Consider the following 24,018-nt stretch of genomic DNA (forward strand, 5'->3'; position numbering starts at 1 on the left):
GCTGTCAGTTGAATGAATTATTCCGTTTATTTGATTTCAAAAAATACACATCCACATTATATTTATTTAATAGCGAATCGAACGTAGACCAATTGTAAATTAATTAAGCTTAACTCTGACCCATTCAAATGGCTTGTTTATATTTATTTTGTATTTTTATTATTATTGTAGCTTTGGACCATAAATTGACAATTCCTTAATAACAACATGTGTTCCGTTCAATAATCCAGTTTTTCCTGTTATATTTGGTATGGATTCTGTTTTAGATAGCAGGGATTAAAGAGCTTATTGAGTCGATACATGTGCGGGTGTCTATATACATAAGAATTGTTTTAGACAGAGAGTTGACAGCTTATATAGTATTTAGTAAAGGTTATTAGGGGATTGAATTAAGCAAGTATATTGCTTAAGAAATTTAAGTAACATAACTAAAATATAAATAACTACCTAGAGAAGAAAGAGCAAATGGTTTTCTGTGCTGCCATCAGTTCTATATATAATTCATATAACTATCATATACTAGGTACATCAAGTGAAACTGTTTGAAAATGCATGCTTAACAACTAAAAGGATACTCGTACATACATATATATTTATATAAATATATGTATATCTATATAGAATTATATATCTTTAAAATGACGTCTTTATAATAAACGTACAAGTACAAGTAGTTTTAAAAACACTTAGAACTCATCCTGGGCACTTTCTTACTTGACAATTCTATATTACAATATCGTATTGTAGGAATTTAAGTTTATAGACTAGTTTTACAGTTTCAACGTTTCGTTTTTGGTCGTGGGTATTTGATATGTTAGCTAGTAGTAGGTAAGAGTAAGTTAAGTTAGTAACGCTTTAGACTACCTTCAATTGTTCTTTGTGCCTACAAGCTATATAGTGGGGTTCATTCTCAACTACCTCTAGGGTATATACGTGTATAGACTACTAGTGAAAAACATAGAGGTGTATATAGATGTATAAACATGTGTTGGTGCCCTAGGTTTTGGCTATATCTAGTCATATTTAGGTGTATGCGTGTATATGTATATAGATATAGAAGAGAACATGTAAAGATATATATATATCGTATATAACGTCATCAACAGGTTTTCAAGTCTGCCTATGTCTAGGGTTAAACCAGAAATTCTTCGTAATATATTAAAGCCTGATAGTTTACTTGTTTGTCGTTAAAGCTGATTCATCAGTTGTGTGTGTGTTTGTCTGTTTATAATGGCTTATAAAACACATCATCTATAGTTCGTATATGTATACTTCAGTCGTTGTTGAATATACAAAGCTTTCCTGCAATATATTGATGCCCCTCTTTCATTTCCCTTCATGTTTTGGTACATAAACTACGTCTATGCCTACGTCTATTTCTAGTAATACGTTTACAACTAGTTTTAACTGCCTGAAGCGGCATTTAAATCCCGTTCAGCTTCACCGAAACACTTATTTGAGCAGCTGGCATACTTCTAAACCACAATTCCATCTGAGTCAAGGATAGCGTGTGTGTGTGTGTGTGTGTGTGTGAGGTGTGTGGGAAGGTGAATAGGTTAGATTTGCGATTGTGACTGGGTGTCCAGTTTGCCTTGAGTGAGCGCGCTTAGATAAATGTTTCGGCTGCCATTTGTTACAAGCATTCCGCCAGCGGCGGCTTCTCAATGGGCGGCGATGGGCCCGACACTGAAACCATTGGCACGGCGCTAATCTTCGGCTTGATGATCTTTAAGCCAAGGCCCAAATTCTTGGGACTGCTGTGCGGCGATGAGGATGCCGTCGATGAGCGCTGATGCACCAGCACACGCGGCTTGGCCTCAATGGCAATGCTGGGCGTGGAGGCGGCCGAAACGGAGGATGCTGTAGCCGTTGCACTGGCCAGCAGTGGAACGTGCACCAGTTCCTCCACAGTTTCCGCTGAATCCTGTGAATCGTGCACCAGGGCCGATGTATCGCTGTGTATGAGAGCTGATATGGAGGTGGCATCATCATCTTGCATATACGGCGGTGGAGCCTCCAGCGAAATGCTGCCCACGATAACGTTGGCCGTGGTTATGGCAGAGGAGCGTGCTAGTAAACTAGTTACGGCTGTTGGCGATTGTTTGGCGTCGTGGAGTACGGGCAGCGTGAGCAGCTCACCGGCATTGGCGCCACACTCCTTCATCTCAATGTCCTGGGAGGAGTTTTGCTGCTGCTGCTGCTGCTGCTGGACGGAGTCATCGTCGGTGCGCCATGGACGCAGGCTCTTCTGCAAGGCAAATATATCATCAATTAGATTCTTTGTTTTGTCACGACGTTTTACCCTGCGTCCATTTTCGGTAATATTCTCTGCACTCTTGGCCTTCCGGCAGAGCACACTCTGTGAGCCATGGCGACGCAGGAACTCGATCGAGTCGAATCCGCGACCCTCCGACGAGACGAATATGGCCGAGTTGATGCGACTGCGTGTGCAGCGCTCCGATATCGATGTGGAACGCTCCTCGGCGAGCATATGGATGTGCTGTAAGACAGAGATTCATTAGGTAAATAGTCGTATATTGAAGAATCGTGGTGATCTTTGCAGTTTGTTTTTCTTACGCGGCTATTGCAGTGCAACGGTGGGTGAGCAAAGGTGCCGCCACATTCACTGCTGTCGAACTGTATTCTCAACGATATATAGAAGTTGAAAGAGAGAGAGAGAGAAAAAGAGAGACATGGAAGAGAAAGAACAGATAAAGAGAGAGACCCATTGGTGGAAAACAAAAACAAAATATCAGACTTTACACACACACACACACTCTCACGCGCGCGCACACACACACACACATACAATTTGTAAATCGAAGAACAGGATTTTCAGAGACGAAACGAAGTATATATCCTCTTCAGGCGATTAACAATAAGAACAACAACAGAAGCAAGCGAGAAGCTTTAAGCAACAACCTGCACAATACTCTACAAAAGCGATACGAAAACTGTGACTGAATTGGTGTTTATTTTATATTTGTGTTTGTTGTTTGGAATTGGCGGCTGTGTTTTTGGCTGTGCTCTAGTGAAAGTCTAGCGTGAGTCTAGAATCGACTCCTCTAGCTGTACATGGTGTATTGGTGTTTATGTGCTAAGTATTTATTTAATGGGTGCTCAAAAATAGTTTCTTTTTGTTTTTATTTTCTTCAACGCTGCAAACGCCGGGCGAACAAACGGTAAAACGGTTTAAACGGTTAAACGATTAACGTGCCCAACACGAAGTGCATGGCGTTTAGTGCAATTATCGGAATCGATAGGCGAGCGAAACGGAACGAAACGAGCAAGCGCAACGATCAAATGAACGAAACGAACGAGCACAAATAAATGTGAGCGAACGCCCAAACAAGCAATCGGATGCGCTATATCGTTTATCGATTGGCGTCTCGAAAAGCACTTACGCTGGCCGGTTCACTGTAGTTGCTGTGATTGAGCATGGATGATTCGGTGTGTATGGTATCGCTGGCGACCATGCTGTGATATTTTTGCAGCGTGGACGATCCACGACTCTCGCGCGATCCATCTCGACTGCGATCGGCGCACGAATACTGCCGCCGATACTGTCGTCGCCGGCGTCCCACATTGCCCGCACCGGATGTGGAGCCTCCAACTCCATATCCCATGGCGCCGTAATTGAAGCCGACGCCGGCAGCGCCAACGGCAGCTGGCCCATAATCAGCGTATGCCAACGGTCTAGACGGCAACGGAGGCGGGCGAAAGTAGCTGGGATCATAGCTGAACTGTCGCCGTCGCCACTGATCGTATTGCCGATAGTGGCTGAAGAGGCGCCTCCGACGCAATATCAATTGCTTTTTGGCCTCGAGCACCTCGTTCTCCTCGACAAAGGTGCGCTCCTGCGAGTTCTTCAATATGCTGCGCTGTTGCGCAAATCGACGCTGCTTCGTATGACTATTGACCGAGAGAGGCAACACACGCTGCTGTGGCAGCTGCGGCTGCACTGATGGCTCCCGCTGCAACAGTAGCTTCTCATCCTCGGCCGGTTGACAGCCATCTGCGTCCACATCTGTATCAGTATTTCTTATGGGTACAGCGCTATCTATGCTATCCATATGCTCCAGCACATTGGACTGATTATCGACGCTGAGTCCGCGCACATATGTGTTGGTGGGCGTGCCATGGCTGTGGATAGCGGTCGCTGTGGGCGTGGCCGCCGCTTCACGATGCACTGGTTGCTAGCTCTCCACATCCGCTTTATGCAGCAGCGCAAACTGACAGCCGCAATCGCGCTCGAGCTCCCGTCGCGGATACTGAAAGCAGCGATCAAAGATGCCGCAGCCCTCGCAACGGGGCAAGCACTGAGTGCAGCGCATTTACAGTAGAAAGAGATAAAGAGAAAGAGAGAGAGAGAGAGAGGAAGAGAAAGAGAGAGACAGCGGCGAGAGCAGGAGCAGGCGAGAGCGAGCCAAGTGTATTGATTGGGTGGAATATTAAGAAACTTTTGTCAGTGATTTTCATTGAAAGCTCGAAGAACCTCAACAAAGCTTCAAAATAAGCTTAAAACCAAAACCGCTAAACTAATTACGAAATATGTATAGAAAATGCAAATGGGGTAAAAACTTTTATATATATATTTATATATTTAAAAGAGTGCTTCCATGCGCGGAACCATCAAACATGTACAAATGGAACAAATGGAACTGGTTCATTTAGGGTCAACCGCCTGGGTGCAGCTCTAAATGTGACTAAAATAATTTATAGAGTTTACAATTTGTAATGTTTTTTTTTTTTTTTTTTGTTTGGTTGAAGAAAGTTGAAGCGCACGTTTCTAAGTAGAAGAAGAGGAATTCAAAAACTCTCTTCGGTGCACACCGAAGTTAGGGTACTCTACAGAAACTTTTAAAGAAAGCGTGTCAGAGTATATTTTTTTTTACTACAAAATCGGTCAAAGCGAAATCATATTTAAACTAGAAACAAGCTTGAGTCTTAGCAAATTATAATTAAGTAGAAGTTGAAAGAGGTAGGTGAAACCTAATTGTTCCAATAATCATATACAATACATAGGTGTAAATATATACGGGTCGTATACATGACTTGATAGCCCGACAAAGTATGCTATATTTATTTGATGATAGTTCATTTTACATTTGGCATTTATAAATGATCTATGTTTAATTTGAAACAGACAAATATATACAGGATTTTCCCAGCTTTGACTGGGTAGGCCCAACAACGTTTCTACATTCAATATTCGAAATAAAATTTGATAATTTTTGTCATTTTAAGCTTTTCCAAATAATCTGATGGAAATAGATTTTTTTAAGTAGAAGAGAAGGGAAAATGGGATAGAGCAGGGCTTGGTGCACTAGTTTAAGAAAATTGTGCGCATTTTGTTTTTATATATTTTCATTAATAAAACTTTTCATATAGTCTTTACTTGACTTGTTGTACAAAGCTAATAAAATGCAAAAGAAAAAGATTTTTTTTTTGGTTCATAATGCAGTAAGTATTTGAGAAATGAAAGATTTTTGTATACCTTGACAAAGAAATCGGGGTGTAGGTTCTATAAATAAAGCATAACAAAAAAAGGAAACAGTTAAAGTTCATTTCGCGCTCAGAAAACAGAACAAATACTTGTTTTTTTTTTTTTTTTGTCTGCCCTGCGTAAACCGCCCGCATTAAATACCCATTAAAGCCCAGCCCAGTATAGTAAGCACATACTAAATATATATATCCATAAATATATATGTGTATGCATATATATATATATATATATATATATATATGTATATGCTACATACGATCCATACCTGGTGTGAATGCTGGCCATTGCAGCCGCTGGCGCTGCAAACACCTGTGCCCGGCACCTTCAGCTGTTCGTGTTTGTAGTCCGGCTGATAGGGCAGCAGCATCCGGATTTTGCCCCAACGGTTGAAGAAGAGCGCTATAGCACCTGCCCACACCATCAGCACGATGAGCACAATGCCAATCTCTACGCCACGTATCTGTGGAAAAGGTGGATTTAAATCATTTTAAACGGCATTGCTTTAAATCAAATACTGAAAGCTGATTATGTAACGGTAGTTCTTTCTCCTCATATATACTCGTTTATCATACACTCTTTCTTACCGTTGGCAGCTCTCTGGAGGTTCTGTGCGTCAGCGTATTGGTCGCTGTGGAGGTGACATCGTCGCCAAAGCTGGTGCCATTGCCGGAGCCATTGCGTCCATAGATGCCTGGCGGAAAGTCCTGCTGTGATGTGTTTCGCGGCAGATCTATAAATTAAATATATTATTTATTATTACCAGATTATTTATATTCCAGATTTTTTATATTTAAGAGCTCTACTACATTATTAATAACACTATTTATTGTACTTATACTTCTTCTCTTACCGCTCCTACTTCTACTTGTGATACAATTGCCTCTTCTACTACTCCTACTACTATTTCTACTACTACTTCTCCTATTCTTACTATTATTTATGATCCTACTACTACTTTTCTTCTGTTTCCACTCCTATTACTACTGCTACTTCTCTTATTCTTACTATTATAGTTACTCCTACTACTTATTTTCTTCTGCTTCCACTATTACTACTACTACTACTTCTCTTATTCTTACTATTATAGTTACTCCTACTACTAATTTTCTTCTGCTTCCACTATTACTACTACTCCTACTCCAGCTACTACCTCTACAACTAACATAAAGAGCTCAAGAAAATTAGAGACAATAGCTCGCTTGGGGTTTGCGCATAGCCCAGACACAGGTCACAATTTTACTTGCTCACTTAAATATCGGAAATTCTTAAAGCTATAGAAAACTATAACTTAAGATTTATAGCTATAGCTATAGACTTACCCAGCGTGCGAAATTTGATTTGGCCGCGACTGCGATATCTTTTGCCCATCCAGATGGCCGTCACAGAGAGTGAATACTGTGTGCTGGGCAGCAGACGGTCCAGGACAATGGCCTCGCTGTTGCCGGCAACGTCCTGTACAACCCTGTAACTTAAATTAATTCAATTACCACTCTCGAACGTCAGCTAAGTGTGACAGGATGTAAGTATGTGTATTGGATGCGTATGCGTATGCGTGTGTGTGTGTGTGTGTGTGAGTGTGTGTGTGAGTGTGTGTGCGTAGCTAATTGCACAAAACTACAATAAATAGTTGCGAGCAAGACGTGAAATATGAGGACAGGTTTGTGGCTCGTAATTACAGCATGGGCCCAATATTTCACTTTGTCACTCTGCCAGGCAGTTAGCCAAACATGTCCTAGATTTAGCCGCAATTGAGCTCGTATAACAGACCCATTCCACTCTATAGATACAAATATATATATATATATATATGTATGTGAGAATATATATGTATGTGTATGCATATATAGTATACAAGTGCTATGAGCTAACAAGTGCGTGGTTAGCCGAGTCGCAGAGCTTTGCGTAGACTTCTGGCCTTTGGTGCAATGTCTCCTGTTACAGCAGCGCGGCCGCTACAACAACAGCCTGACAAATGATTCATTATTCATATAGAGCACATAGCCGTTACAGTTAACACAGACACTAACACTAACACAGATACACACACACACACACAAACACAGAATAAAACACGCCGCGCAAATGGGCCCCAGTGGAATCGACGCGTCAGCCATTGGAGGCTAAAAAACATACGCGGCTCGGCTTTTGTTGCCTGCAGCCATAACAAAAACATCGGCTAACGGAAAGTGTGTCAATCGTTAAGCGATGGCTGACTATAAATACCCTGTAGAATTTTAGGAATGAAGAGGAGGAGCTGGAGGACGAGGAGCAGAAGAAAGAGCTATTTGCTCTAATTCCTAATGAAATATCAACAGAATATACATACATCAAAATGTTAGCAAAACAGTGTATTGTCAAGGGTATACCCTGTAAAATAGAAAACATAGAATACAAAATATCAACACATTCTTAGTCACTAACTAATATGCCCCGAATATTATAGCAGGTCAATAGCTAAGCCCTATGATAACTAAGTAATACCCTATAAGCTAGCCTAAATTGTAGATTATATCACACACATATCTAATATTTCATTTCTTATTATAATATATCAAATTCTATGGCTGTAGACTCTAGGCTTACATATTTAATCTCATTTTGAGCCTTGAACCTTGAACCTCGAACTAAATTTATATTAAGAGAAACTTAGTTTTGTCATAGTCATATGCGCTATCTCTTAACACCTGCCTTGAACATATCAATTTGTCTGTTGCCAACTTAACAAATTTTGATTGACAGCAACATATAATTAGTACTTAAATATTCAATCAATAATTATATATAATTATAATATTTAAAGGCTAATTTCCTGGTCAACTTTTGGTATTTAAATATTCCAATAATAATTATATATAATTGCATTTATTGAAAGGTTGCTTATGCTCTTCTCATTTCAGTTAAGACACATGTATGTATTATAATGTCTTCATTATAAGATTTGTTTAGTGGTATATCATGTGAAACAAAACAGAAGATCAAAATATATAATCATTCTTGAATGATTAAGAGCTTCAGCTTTATTCAGTCCGTATTTCAATAAAATTCTTAGATGGAATCAACAGAATCGAGCTAGTTCCGCCTTGTCTTTAAATGCTATTCATGGGTGTTCCACTCTTAGCTATAGCTCCCTTAAAATTATCGATAAGTTTTAATGAAATTCAACGAAATCGATTACAAGTTGTGGAGAAGCCCTAATAAACCCTCTGTCAATCTCTCCAGCTGTCGTATACATAGGTCTAAATTGCTTTTAAATTATCTATAATTTCAAACCGAAAATAGATTGGGTATCTATCTCTTCAGTCCGGCACTCCCAGCTAGAGCATTCTAAATGGCGTAGTCAAATTTCGTTTAGCTTTAAAGTTCCGCAATCTATTTTGCTTTTTCCATCAGAGACCAACATAAAAGGTAAACATAACTATCTAAATGTTTGCTCAGTAGTATACAAAAGGTAAATATATACAGCTGCTGCGTGTCTACAAGGGTATTAAGTATCCCAACTAACCATAGCGAGCATTTCATTTCGGTTAACTGGCATTTGTGTCCCATTTAGGCGAACTTTGCTTAACCAAAACATTTCGCTTGGTTTTCGTGAATGCAAACACGAGCCCAAATGTTAAATGTAGTTCACAAATAATATTATTCTTGGTACTCATAAGAGTCGTACACCCACTCTCAGTTACAGACAGTCTCAGTTTACGCTAAAGTCTTTGACTTGTATATAGCTGCTGTGTTCTCTGTATTCCCAGCATAACAATCTTATTTAGATATGAGCAAACTAACATATATATACATATATACCCATGGAATGCTTTAACTAATATGCCCCATGCACCACTTAAGTGCCACAAGAAGAAGGAGAAATAAAATAGCGCTTGCTATTATTTTTGCTGGCTGTTATGCAAACTTTGCCGTTAGACATGGCAACAGATGTGACAATGTCGAAACTTGGCCAGGTCCAGGTCGACCAGGTTCAAATCAAGTTTAAGCCCCACTGTCAGCTGTCGGTACATTGATTGCCCACCACAATTTGCACGCACAAGCCAAGTTTCGTGTGGCTTACGGCTGGGGCGGCTTAGAGCATTTAACTTTGGGGAATTGCGAGAGCAGGCACTTTTGCTCTCTCTCTCCCTCTCTCTCTCTCTCTCACCTCTCGCTCATAAATGTTGCCAAAAAATTTCATATATGCTCTTTAGCTTTACCCTTTTGACCCAGTCAAACTTTCTCTTGGCATTTCCCGCAAAACTTTGTTTTTTTTTTTTTGCTTCTACCGCTGCTCCTGCTGCCGCTGCTGCTGCTGCTCCTGCTGCCGCTGCTCCTGCTGCTGTTGTTAAAGTTCCAGGCCAATGGATTTCCGTTTGCCGTTGAATAAACAAACAGTTTAGAGGCGCGCGCCTGCAATTGGCTACGCTCAACATTTTTTGTGTCCATTACTCAGACTCCGAAATTGCAAATTCAAGTTAAATATATATATGTGTATATGCGAGTGTGTGTGTGTGTGTGTGAAACATTTGGCTTGGCATTTTTAATAACTTATGCTGCACATTGTATGGTTGTTGCTTTTGTTTTTTTCTGTGTATAAACCGGTTGAGTTTATTGTATTGTAAACGCGTAACAACTGAAGTAGCAGTAGGGTCAACACACACACACACACATGTATATATATATATAGAAGCATACATTGTGTGTGTGGCATGCAGAGTGGAAGCTTTGTCTCGCTGTCAGACACACGCACAAACATGTTTGTATATTACAATATGTATATAGTATTGGCTATATAGCAATATTGCTTATAGACTATTAGTTTACATATTATTATGCTGTTTCATCAAGTGAAATGTTGCTGTTCACTTGCCTAACTCTGTGAATGCACTGGATTTGGCAACTATTGGAGCACACAATCCTGTGCATTCACAGCCTTGCTGTATAGAGCATAGCGTGCTCTAATCGGGAGTGTCTGACCAGAAGCCAGCTGCACCCTAAGCAGCGCTGCTATTTCAATCACTTTCAAGGCATGCAGAGCAAACAAGACATGCAGTAGGCATTAGAGGCTATGCGTGGGCTTAGCTCGTCGTCTGGACTCGTCTTCTATTATATACACATACACATACATATACACAAAACCATTAAAGAAATTATACGAATTATCATATTTAATGGGCAAAGTAAACCTGCATAGAATTCTGCTTGTGAATAAAGTATATATAGATAATAATATATTTAATAAAGTATATTTCGTCCACCAATAGATGCAATCTCCTTCAACAGGCATTGAAAAAACATCTTTCGTCCCTTGGGTACATTCCAAGAATCAAATGGATTCTGTTCGGCCTTCTCAGAATTGAAGTACTGTTGACTCAAACCATAAGCTGCTATGCAGAGCGAATGAGATGAGGAAGGGGCAATCTTTGCTTATGCTATTGATGGCGAATGGGCGCGGACATCGAATTGAAGCAACTGGGAAGTGCTCTTAATGAAATAAATTCATAGCGCCAGCCATAGTCTATATGAGCTGCAATGCTTATGGCATATACACATACATACAATATACATATGTATGTATATCCATGGCAACTTTTATGTAACTCCAAATAAACTTTTGTAAGCGCCAACTACGTTTATTTGCCAGCAACTAGTTTATGCAAATGCGGCCAACAAAATAGCCCATGAGAACAAAGTTGGCTAATTAGTGGAAAGCCCAAAAATAAATATAATTACAATAAAAAGCCAACTAAAAGTGAATTATTAAATTAATATGAACAACATGCACATGCTAACCCGAAAAACTTTTAATTGAACTCAGCTCATCTATTATGTAGAGCAGGTGCGTCACAGGTACAATAAAAATTCACTGCCTCCATAATTGGGTTGTAGAAAAAGAAATATGTAAGCAGAATATGTAAACAAATTTTACATTTATTTAATATGCCCAATGAAAAAACCCTAGAGAGCTTCTCTTAAGTATTTAATTGGCTTCAGGTGTGTTTCAGACTACAGATTTCAGGCCAAACTAAGTGACTTAAAAGTTGCTCTCGCTTAGGTATTAGAGGAGTACGAGGCAGAAGTTAATTAAGTATACGCCATGCTGTGCAGCAGACAGCGCAGAATTCTCATTTTGAGAATATGTAAAATGATTTACCACCAGCAAAAATTATAAAGCAGACAAAATGCAAACCAATTAAAAGAGAATTGAGAATGGAAATGGAGAAAAGTGAATAACGGAACAGCAAATAACCAGCAACCGCAATGTTGACTTGGACTACAGTGTAGCAGTCTCTGTGTAGCACTCTCAGCGGGCCCGTGACGTTTGACCTTTCCGTTGCATTTTTGGTAGCGTTACGATAATAATTAGACGCTGTCAGCGGATAGAGCACAAAATATGTTAAATAAATGCTGTAAAAATGCTGCTCCACTTTGTGCACAGTATATTAGAATCTGAATGCTTACATATATACACACACACAAAATATATATATATATATTCATTTCGTATTGATTGAAAATTTTCCAGAGCACTTTAGCTCAAGCCCTTAGCGCTTGGACAGTAATTGTTATTAATTATTATTGTTATTGATGGTGCTTGACAAATTGTGCCCCGCATCCCTTGCCAATGGACTGGTTGGATAATCAACAACAGCACTGACAGACAGACAGACAGACAGAAACGTATGTATATGTGAACACTGTGAGAAAATGCTGCACTAATCCGGAAAATCACGGGCATAAAATGGCCAAAGGCACTGCGTGAGTGCGTGTACGTCGTTAATATCCCAGCCTTTGCCCATGGCATCAACTAATATTAATTATGCGCCTATGTCAAGCATAAAATTTGCATTAATATTATGCGCAGTCAAACAGAGAGCCAACATTAAGTTACGCTGAAATGTGCGACTAGCATCAAGTGTGCGCTATGCGATGCATAATAAGTGCGAGAAAGTTACGGCAAAAATTCAATTTGAGAAAAAACTCAATCAATAGCGTTTTATAGAATAATAAATGCAGTATTTGACCAATATTAAGCATACGCTTATATGCATTCTGTTCAGGCATGAACATATGAATATACGAAGATCGTATACATGCTAAATACCATCATAGTCAAGTGTATTCGTTCACCATCATTCAATATTGAGCACTATGTTGAGGCTATTTGGTTTTAATGATTGCTGGGTTGAGGTTTTTAAGATCTATTCTATTTATACTTGTAATAAAGTATTTGACCAATATTAAGCATACGCTTCTAAGCCTTCATTCAATATTGAGCACTATTTTGAGGCTATTTGGTTTTAATGATTTCTGATTCGGGCTTTTTAGAGATCTATTCTGCTTATACTTGTAAGTATACTTGAAGAACTTATACTCTACTCAAACTAAACTTAGGCTATACTTAAGATTATACTATACTTATCTATTCTAATATTATACTTTTACTGTACTTTTATTCATAAGCATACTCTTCTATGCCTTCATTCAATATTAAGCACTATGTTGAGGCTATTAAGTTTTAGTGATTGCTGGGTCGGGTTTTTTCTTAAGATCTATTATACTTGTACTTGTAAGTACACTTGAACTTATACTTTACTTAAACTACACTTATGCTCTACTTATACTATACTTAGAATATAATAATATTATACTTATCTATTCTAATATTATACTTATACTGTACTTATATTCATACTTTATACTTTATACAGGTAGTAATATCTATAGTTACTTGCACTAGTTCTTATAAATATAATACTTATAATTACTTTATATTAGTACTTACTTATACTAGCTCTTTTATTCACAACACTTATACTCTGTATATATATTTTCTCTTGACACTGCTGTACTATGCTTTACCCATACTAAATTTATATCAATGATATAGCGTACTTATACTTACAACTTAAAGACTTATTCGTGCTCTAATCTAAACTCATAAGACAAACAATTAGCGCTTCTTGATTTTTGCCAGCATTTCTCTTTACTCTTTTTTCTCTCAGTGTATATACAAACACATATTATTCTTTTATTATAAAGCTACTAGAAATGTATGCAGCTCAGATATGTAATTTTTGTCTGCCCGTCTAGCGCAAGGGTGTGTACACACACTCCCCACTGGCTCGGTAGGCACTGTGTAGAGTATGTATGCTATAGACCCATTCAGTTGAGTCGAGTTCGAGTCATCGTCAACGTGTCTATGTACTAATCATACATTATTCATCAGCACAATTTTACTCGAAAAACGGCTGGAAGATAGAACACAAAACTAGGCCCCGGCCTTCCCCTTAGTGCCCCCACTCTCCTCTGGCCGCATGGCACACTCGCTTGCCCTTTTTGTAATGAGTGCGAGCACTAAAAATCGATACTAAAGAAAAACACAAAAATTAAAAAACAAACTGACTTATAAATAATGTTCAGGCCATGAGAAATAAAGCCAACAACAATAGCAGCAGCAGCAGCAGCAGCAACGGCAACGGCAAACGAAATGAATGTAATAAAATTTTGATATAGGCGTGAACTTTATGAAACAATAAGAAAGAAATAACAACAGCAACAACAATGGGCAATGGTCACTAAAAGACAAACACGCGCATGCAGTCAAGCACTCGGACACACACACACACACACATACACACGCAGCTATTAAATTGAAAACACCTTGAGGAACAACAACAAGAACAAAGGTTGGCAACAGCAGCCAGCCTAACCGAACTGCAGCCGCAGTCAAAAAGTCACAAAAGCCAAGCACTTAACTTATTACACGGCATTCCGATGTCCTTCCAAAACATTGACGTGCCACGCCCCCCCATTGCCGAGCCCCTACCGTTTGCCCACCTGAACGCCTGCCGCCACGCTGCCTCACACAAGCCCCGCCCCGCGGAGCGCGTCTCGCGTCTCGCGCCAGCGGAAGTCCTTAGTTTGTAGTCGTTAGCAGAGAGTCCTTCCTGGCTGGCGTTCGACTTCTAGTCGAAATATGCAACGCTACTTGACTTGTTTTCTATTTCTTCCTCCTCCGGCTCCTGCTCTTTTTGATTCCTCGCTCTGCCACTGTCAAATCGCAGTCAAAGAGGAGGAGCAGGAGGAGGAGTGCGATGGGCATAGAGTGAGAGAGAGCGGAGAGCAAGAGAGACGTGGAGCAGAGAAAATATTACGATTACAAGCATGTTTTGTTCTTCCTGCTATTCCACCATCGCACTTTTTTCCTGCTCGTCGGGCCTGCTGCTTCAATGCAGCGGTTCATACGCTCGCTGGCATGCTTGCAGCGCATTGCACTGAGAGAAATGCGAGGGTACTAAATCAATTAATCAGAGTAACTCAGCTTTATCTTTCCTCTCCATCTCGCAATGCATTTCTCATATAATCTCTCTCTATTTCTTTTTCTGTTGATAACTCTCTGCTTACATTTCATATTCCCTTTTTCACATATTCTCGTTTACTTTCTCTGCTCTTTTCCCAATTTCTGCTCCCCTTTCATTCAATTTGCCTCACTCACATCTTTTTTGTGAGACTTTTTATCTTTCTCTTCATCTCCATCTCTTCCCATCTCACACTCGCCCTCCATACATGTTTCCCTCCCCCTCTCAAGCTCAAAAATTCTAAACAATAATTCCATTAATTAGCCAAACTTATAATTAGTTAAGACCCTTTGTCTGCACATTTTCATTCCTCACAAAAAAAAAATGAAAAAAAGCTGTCTTCACATTGTTTTTGCATTTTCCCTCAGTGTAAGAGAACTTTGGTAACTTCAAGTACACGCGGCAGCGGCGGCTTCTTTTGTTTTTCTTTTTCGTGCTACGCCGTTATACGCGGTCATTTTGGCTTTAACTTTGTATTTGCTGTTGTGGGCCCTGCTAGCCCCCTCCCATTTTGCTTAACTTTCGTTATCGTTATTTAGCTCAGGGCCATTACACACACACACACATACACACACACACAGATACCCACAGCTGAGCCTTGTCAATTGCACAAAATATTGTAAAGTCAGCGACGCCTCTTTGCATAATTGCATCAACTTTGTGAACTACTTAAACGAAACAAAGCGTGTATGTGTGTGTGTATGTGACTATGTGTGTGTGTGTGTGTGTGTGTGATAATGCCAGAGGTACCTACCTGTCATCCGTCGGCTTATACGTTACAATGTACTTCTCAATGGGATGCGCCTTTAGATCAATCTGCGTTTGCCACGAGACACGCACAGCCGTTGGCGTTAGAAATGTAACGGTTATGTTTTCCGGCGTAGCTGGTATGGTGCCTGCACACGGACAGAGAGGCAAGATAAACATGTGTAGATAAATAACAGTTCGACATGACTGCACAGATAAACAACGTATTTTTAGCTTAAAATTAACATATCCAGATTAAGAAGTCAATAAAAAATAGTTGCTCTATATAAGCCTGGACTGTAGCACATTGATTGGAAGCCGGAATTTACATTTCATATTTACTCGGAATCGATACACTTGAATAAAAATCTGTGTTCTTACAGAGAAAACTAAAAACTGTATTTAAAGTGGATTATAATATAAATTTTTGAATATTTAATGGAATAAAATAAAGGAAATGTGTATAAATTTTGTTAATAATTATAAGAGTAATCATAATTTTTTTTTTTAATTTTTTTATTTACTCGGAATCGATACACTTGAATAAAAATCTGTGCTCTTACATAGAAAACTAAAAACTGTATTTAAAGTGAATTATAATATAAATTTTTGATTATTTAATGGAATAAAATGAAGGAAATGTGTATAAATTATGTTAATAATTATAAGAGTAATCATAATTTTTTTTTTTTAATATTTTTAGCGCAAGTTTTTCAGCTACTGAATCAAATATTTACTCGGAATCGATACACTTGAATAAAAATCTGTGTTCTTACATAGAAAACTAAAAACTGTATTTAAAGTGAAAAATAATGTAAATTTTTGAATATTTAATGGAATAAAATGAAGGAAATGTGTATAAATTTTGTTAATAATTATAATAGTATTAATATATATATATTTTTTTTAATTTTTTTAGCGCAAGTTTTTCAGTTACTGAATCAAATTTTGGCCTCTTTGAAGACCAGCCTATAAATGTTTGTTTATTCATGCAATTAAATGCACATCATTGAATCATATTTGGACTTGATGCTCATTGACTTCTCGATTTCTTTCAGTGTACACACACTTACCAGCTAGACAGGTATTGACAAACAGTACGACAATGAACACAAACATTGCGCTTCAATTGCTTCAGTAGTTTCAATTTCAGTTGCTGTTGATGATGGCTTTGATAATTCCACGCCTTCGTGTTGTTGTTGGTGTTAGTTCGTTGTTTGTTGTTGTTCGTTGTGTTGTTGTTGTTGTTGCTGCTGTTGTTGTAGTATGTCCTAAAAAAGCCGGATTTCCTATGGTTTCCGCTTCATTTGCTGGCATTCGTCATTGCACCTTCTTCGTGTAATTGTGGTAATTTTTGCTTCTTTTTTTGTTGTTTTTGTTTCTTTTGTTTTAGTATTTCTTTTTGTTTAGTACTTTATGAGTATTTTATGTTTGTTACCAGTTTGCATATGAATAGAAAGCTAACTAAAAACATAAAAATCAGTCTTGCTTTTTGTTCTCTGCGGTTGCTTCGGCTCCTTCGGCTGCGTCTTCTGCTTTTGCTGTTGCCTCTGCTCTATTATCCAGGCCAATTAGGCATTGTATATGTAATTGTTGTTGTTGTTGTTGCTGTTGCTGTTGCTGTTGCTATTGTTGTGATGGCTTAGTTATTTTCTTTTTCTATTCGCTTTTGTTTTAACTTTAACTTGAACTTTAGTTGGCTTTTTTCTTTCGTTTGTTTGTTTGAATTTATGCGTTTTTATTTTTTATAGCACATTTTTATGGGCTTCGCCATAGGCGTATGTGTGTGTAGGTGTGTGTGTGTGTGTCTGTGCGTTGTCTTGAATCATCAGACCGTTTTATTTCAGCTATGTTTATCTATATATGTATGTATGTATATCCGTTTCGTTTTCTGCTTCTTCTTCTTCTTATTCTTCTTCTTCTTCTTCTTATTGTTCTTAATGTTTCGTGCTACAATTGAGTAAAAATTATTCACATTGCGTTTGCTTTTGTTTTTTGTTTATTTCTTTTGCTGCGGCTCAATGCCATTTGTTGTTGTTGTTGTTGTTGTTGTTTCTGTTTCTTTTTTTTTTCTATATATAAAATCAATAAAAAGCGACAAACGACAAACGCCAAACGCCAATCGTTCAGTTGACAGTCGTTGATTTCTGACTGGAAACAAAAACTTGGGTTTTGTTTTCTATTCGAGTGTTTACTTATTCCTTTGTTTTGCTTTCCTTTTTTTTTTTTTAGTTTTTCCGCTTTTCCGCTTTACAATTTTCGTGCTCTTCAAACGGCCAATTTATGTGCTGTTGAAATTAATTCAATGAGACGGCGACGGCGCTGCATGAGGGCCGTGCACAGCTTTTCCACCTGTCGTCGCCGTCTTTTGATTTATTGTTGTTGTTGTTGCTGTTGTCTGTTTAATTTTATGCATTGCGCATTTGGTTAACCGTTGTTGTTGCTGCTGTTGGCTTAATTGCTATAGAAGCATTAAGGCAACTAATTTTTGCGCCTCTTGTTGCGCTTATTTCTTTGCCTTTCTTTGTTTGTTCTCTCGGTTTGTTTTTCGTGGCACGTTTTCGCCTTAATTACTATTGTTCTTGCTCGCTTGCTTGTTGGTGTTGTTGTTGTCGTTGTTATTGTTGTTGCTGCAATAAATCAAAGTTTTTGTGGAATATTAATGAGCATCTTGGCAAATGGTTTAGTCAAATTGGTTGTAAGAAGCTTAGGAAAACAAGGCAGCCGAACAATTACTTGAGCACAGTGAGCACTCTAGCAATAAACAGCAATTAGCTGGCCAATATTACTTATAAAGTGCTTAATTTTTATCAAGATTTGCCGCTGAATAAACACAAATTTTCAATAATCGCCTTAATTTCAGCTCAAGACTTCAGCTATTCATTGTAATGTAGTTTGACTGTATTCATACTTCAACAAATGGCTTAAGCTATTCACTTTAGCGTAGTTTGACTGTATCTATATATATTAATTTGTATATGTATTTATGTATGTACTTTAAGTACCTATTCATATATAAATACATATAGCTAAGAAGCCGGACTTTCGTTTTCATTACGGAAATTGAAACCAAACAAAGCGCTGCATACTTTCAGGCCCACACACACATTGCGCATACGCCACATATAACACACAGTCGTATATACACACATCTACAATCACTTACACACACACACACACACACACACACACACACACACACACGTCTGTCTAATGTGCTTTTCTAATACATAATTCCATTTGATATTCACATTCACGTTTCACGTTCAATTAGAAAGACTTGCATTAGCACGCAATCGCATTCGATCAAGCATGAATTTTTTTGCTGTTATATATAGATATATATGTATTATGTATATTTATATATATATATATATATATATATATATATATATATATATATATATATATATATATCGTATATAGTATATATAGCACTAGAGTGATATATAGCATTGGTATTCACCAAGTTTTATGGCCTGTCTATAGTTTGGCATTCATAGGCGCACACATTTCATGCTGTTTTAATGTTTCAATAGTTTATTCTAGACTTTTCCTTAGAACTAAAAAAGCCCATTAAAATTTTTAAGTTAATAATTTATAGAGTACCAAAGAAATTTATAGACTGTCCAATTAATCAACCTAAACAATTTAATGCAAACATAAAATACATGTAAATAAATGTAAAAGAAATCAATTTGTCTACAATCAAAGTCCAGCTAATTTCTGAATAGCGCAGACTTTATTTAAAATTCTCAAACAATTAAGGCAAACTCAAATAACTTGATGCAGGCAATAAATGAGCAGAAATAAGCAATTCAGCTCTGTCTAAAAAGAAATCAATTTGTCTGCAATGAAAGCACAGTTTGATTTCTATTAGAGTAGACTTCATTTGCAATTCTCAAGCACTTAAAGCAAACTTAGCAACTTATTGCAATTCTGGAAAAGTCGTCAAATGAATAGAAAAGTAAATTAATTTGTCTGCAATAAAAAATACACTCAGATTCTCAATTCATTGCGAGTCCTACTCAACGAGTCTTGGCGCTCAGACAAAATTAATTTCGTTGGCAATTGTCTGCAAAGGCATTAAATGATAACAAATCAACACAGAGTTAGAGCTAAGCGCCAGTTAATTTATTTGCAGCTTAGCTCAACTTACAAAAAGTTTCCAAAGTTCGAAAAAAAAAGAAATGAAACAGTAAACCCAAGTGAATACCTAACAGAATAATTCATGAATGGGTTTCAGTTAGGGATAAGTGGAGGGTGGAGTGTCATAAGCGGGGTCGGTGGGGCGGCTGTTGAGTGGCAACGGGCCGCATTGAATATTGATACATTTAAGTTGTTTAAGTAGCTTAAATGCGGTATATAACATCGCCCATTGATTGAATGTACAGCCATGATGTCCAGGGATTTACGGCCGCACGTATGTAACAATGGCTACCTGGCGCTCCAACTGTGTGTGAGTATGTGTGTGTACCTCCATGTGACATACGTGGCATCATTAAACTGTCACACGGCAGTTACTGGCTGCGGAACGTGCCTCGAACCAAAGGGCAAACTTAATTGATTGTAAATGAGTTTCTTTGGTCAATTTCAGCATTGCCAAACTAAATGATATTTCATGAATGAGTAACTATATAATATATATATAAGTGTGTATGCGTATAATGTAATGTATGTGATGTCATTATGCATGAATTTTATGTAAACAAGCTGAAGGAATTTTTTATTAAATTTGAATCGCACGCGCGCCTTGGCACGCTGAAGCAAATGATTGCAGAGCATTTTGTAATTTAAGCGAGCGTACTCGTAATTTAAATGTTAATTTTCCAAGAAATTTTCATTTGACACTCTTAAGAACGAAAGGAAATGAACGAGAGTCGGCACAACTAGCAGTTAGCCTGTAAGAATAGCTTGTGCTCTTTCCCTCTCTCTTTTAATGCATATATACATACATATAGCCTATAATACGAATATAAGAAAATTCTAGGGTATTTAATTTTCATATTCTCTTGCATAAAATTCAAATAATTTGCTATGCAAAAACTTGGGCTCATCGTCGCGACGCAAGCACTTTCAACTGCATTCTTCTGTCTTTTGAATACAATTGACAACTTGATAATACCCTTTACTTTCATATATATTCAAATGGGGTACGTACTACGTAGTACACATGTACATATAGAAAAGCATGTTGCTGACGTGCTGTGAAAATAATTTCAGCTCTGTGACGCTGGTGACGCACTGCGAGAATATTTTCAACTGAAGCACTGAGGAAGTCCAAGTGTGTGTGAGCGTATTGTAGTTTGTAGTTTGTGTGTGTGTGTGTTTGAGTGTGTGTGCTGCCACATGCACTCCGCTTACATTGTGAATGAGTGAAAACAAGTAGGTGAAAACAGTTATCGTAAAATTAAAATGGCGGCTAGTACGCGCTGTCGCCGCTGACGTCGTCGTCGTCGTCGTCGTCGCAACTGTTAATTATGGCGACAATACATGCACGCATACAAGCGCACGCTTCATACACACATACATACATATGTATCCATAAGGCAGCCCTTTCGCTTGCATGTCTATAACTATATATGTTTGAGTGTGTGTGTGTGTGTGTGTTTGTTATTTTTGTTTTTTATTGCACACGTTGCGACTCCGGTTTATTGAGGACTTTTGGCATTTTGCTGATCAACGTTGTGTTGTTTGTATGTAATTTTTTGTTTTTCTGTTTTTTTTTTTTTGTGCGTTTCTGTTGTTGTTTTCGTTGGGCTGGTGTTTGCGGTAGCCACTGAACAGACAATAAATCAATCAGCTGTGTTAACATCAAATTGCGTACCCCAGACAATTGCCGTTGTCTCTGTGTGCGTGTGCGTGTGCATGTGTGCGTGCTCTTAACAAAAAGGTCAGCTTAGTCGCTGACTAACCCCAAAAGGCTTGTATGTCCGGCGCTTAACTTAATTCAGCCATAACTTCAACTACAGCCATTCTCAGTAAATGTATGTATGTGTGTGCGTGTGTATGTGTGTACGTTTGTACGTATGCTCACTCGCTCACTGAGAGAAACAGCTCAATTTGCGCTACACTTCAAACTCAATTAATGAGTGAGTTATAAAAGCGAACGACAGCTTAAGCTGCTTGCGCAAAATTTAAGAGCGCCCTTAACTGTAGTTTACCGTTTGAGTGATAGCCGTAAGCTGCACGCTTTGTTGCACTCATTGCATTTGCATAATTAAGTGAGCGTAAAATGTAATTTGTCAAGCGCATTGTACGCACTTGTCCTTTTCATTTTCTTCTTTTTTTTTTATGCATGTGGCTTATCTTTTGTCGTTTGGCCAGTTTCTCTTTTTCGCTCAGTGTATTGTTGTAAAGCGGTGTAGAGAGCACACATAAAATGCTATTATTTGCTGGGCTGCTCGTAAAAACAAAAAAGCACTTGCTTCGAATTCAGCGCCCAAAAGCGCGCTCTAGCATATGCATGTGTGTGTCTGTGTGAGTGTGTTTGTGTGCGTGCCTTGGCCATGCACTTTAAGCTGAGCTACTGCTGCTGCTGCTGCTGAAAATTCGTTAGTTCCCCCACCCTCAACAAATCCCTAACGGCAGCTATGCGCCATGTTGCTTTTGTTATAGGTCCCTTCGTTTTCTGGCAGTTGCTGCTAGCTCTGTACCTCTCTTTCTCCTCCTTCTTGTCCTTCTCTTCGGCTTGCCATTCCCTTTGGAATTTCAAAAGTGTGTCGCTTGCCAGTGTGTACATACATACAAACATATGCACATACATGCTCACTTTTGTGTTGTCATAGGTTCATCGCAGCGAGTAGCTCGAGTATTTTTACATATTTGTATGTATGTATGTCCGCATGGCTGTGTGTATGTACGTGTGTAGCGTGGTTGAACTGATTTCGCTGCGTGCAATTTACTTCGCCGTTGCTTCAGGCCAAAAATAACATAAATCGTATAAATAAATTGCCACATTTCAACATTTCCACATGTGCAGCAGCAGCAGCAGCGACAGCGGCAACTCACGCAACAATGCGGCGATGGCTGCGGCGGCGATTGCGGCGTCCGTGGCGACAGCGGCGAATTTATTTGTAAATTGAGAGGAAAACAACAACAACAACAAAAATTTCAAAAAAATCATTTGCCGCGTTTTGACTATTCGAAACTTAAATTCAAATTTGTACCGTTCTAGACGTCTCTTTCTGTGTGGGTGTGTGTGTGTATGTTTATATACTGGCAGCAACTTTGTTTATAAATACTGGAATCGTGTTATTTTGGCGCGTTACGTGCTACGTGCTAATGGCCAGAGATGAAAAAGATTTATAAGATTTATATAGTATATGAACACACACACACACACACCCACCCACGCTTTCCCATTAACTTGAAATTCGCATTGAACATGTGCATAAAATGAGTTTTTAATTACGACAGCTGCCGTTCATCTCTGCTGGCTGTTTCACCTTGGCTTTCATTGTTTTGTTCTTATTGTTATTGTTGTTGCTGTTATTGCAGCTGCTTCCTGCATGAAATATAAAATCGACAAAGTCCATTAGCGGCCGTTTGTTTCGTTAAAATTTGCTTTGCTTCGTTACAATTATCGTTGGTTTTTTTTTTTTTTTTAATTTTAATGCCATTTATTGGCTTAACATGCAGCTAAACAACAACACCAACAATAGCAACAGCAGCAGCAGCAATGTGGCTCAAGTCTCGCGCTATGTCCGGGCCGTTAATTGAGAGGCGCGAACAGGCAAACACACTCACACCGACACCAAAGGTAGGCAGCTCAAGTACACACAGACACACACACACACACTAACAGACACTCCAAAATATATATATGTGTGTGTATGTATGTGAGAGTGTGTGCATAGGATAAAAGTGCTTAGCAAAATATATATTTTTGCACACGTATTTGTATTTATATTTATATTTGTATTTGTTGCTTTTAAGTGTATAATTTACTTGGCCTCTTTTGTGGCTTTTTTGCCGCCGGCTCAGCTGCTACCACCTGCTCTCCGACGATTTGGTATTTCGCTGCCGTTGAACTGATAACACAGACAGAAGACTAAAGAACAAACGCTGGCAGAACACATACAGTCTGGAGCTGCGCTTCGCCTATGTCGCCGCTGTCTCTGTTTCTGTTTTATCTTCGTTATTCGTATACCGTTTATCCGTTTTGCTCGTTAGCGTTGTGCTGCGGCCGACGCGTAAACTACAACTGAACAGCAGCGCGCCTTCGTGTTGTTGCGTTCCTCTTTACGCATGCAGGCCACAGAGAGCACTCCCAGGGCTGCATCGTTCGAGTTACAGCAAGTGGACAAAAATAGCTGCCAGGCGACTGGTGTATTGTGTTTGCTTACTTCCAATTTCTCACAGTGTGAACTTTTGCTCTTACATGCGCGCTCTTTTCGATTAACTGCAAAGCTTTTGCGT

At 38.7% G+C, this 24,018-nt stretch overlaps 1 protein-coding gene across 1 annotated transcript; it reads right to left on the reverse strand.

The window, feature by feature from the left end:
- Window positions 1–8: 8 nt before the first annotated feature.
- Window positions 9–23,819, reverse strand: LOC108652681 (uncharacterized). The gene is given in 10 exon segments (XM_089262277.1): window positions 9–2,248; window positions 2,303–2,500; window positions 2,578–2,637; window positions 3,405–4,319; window positions 5,772–5,966; window positions 6,091–6,236; window positions 6,826–6,968; window positions 15,605–15,746; window positions 16,671–18,227; window positions 23,548–23,819. Coding segments are annotated over 9 exon segments (2,460 nt in total). The 5' UTR covers window positions 16,717–18,227; window positions 23,548–23,819; the 3' UTR covers window positions 9–1,633.
- Window positions 23,820–24,018: the final 199 nt, after the last annotated feature.

Source organism: Drosophila navojoa, chromosome 5 (assembly GCF_054131105.1).
Source record: "Drosophila navojoa isolate 15081-1374.11 chromosome 5, UAZ_NAV_1.0, whole genome shotgun sequence".
NCBI classification, from domain to species: Eukaryota; Metazoa; Arthropoda; class Insecta; order Diptera; family Drosophilidae; genus Drosophila; species Drosophila navojoa.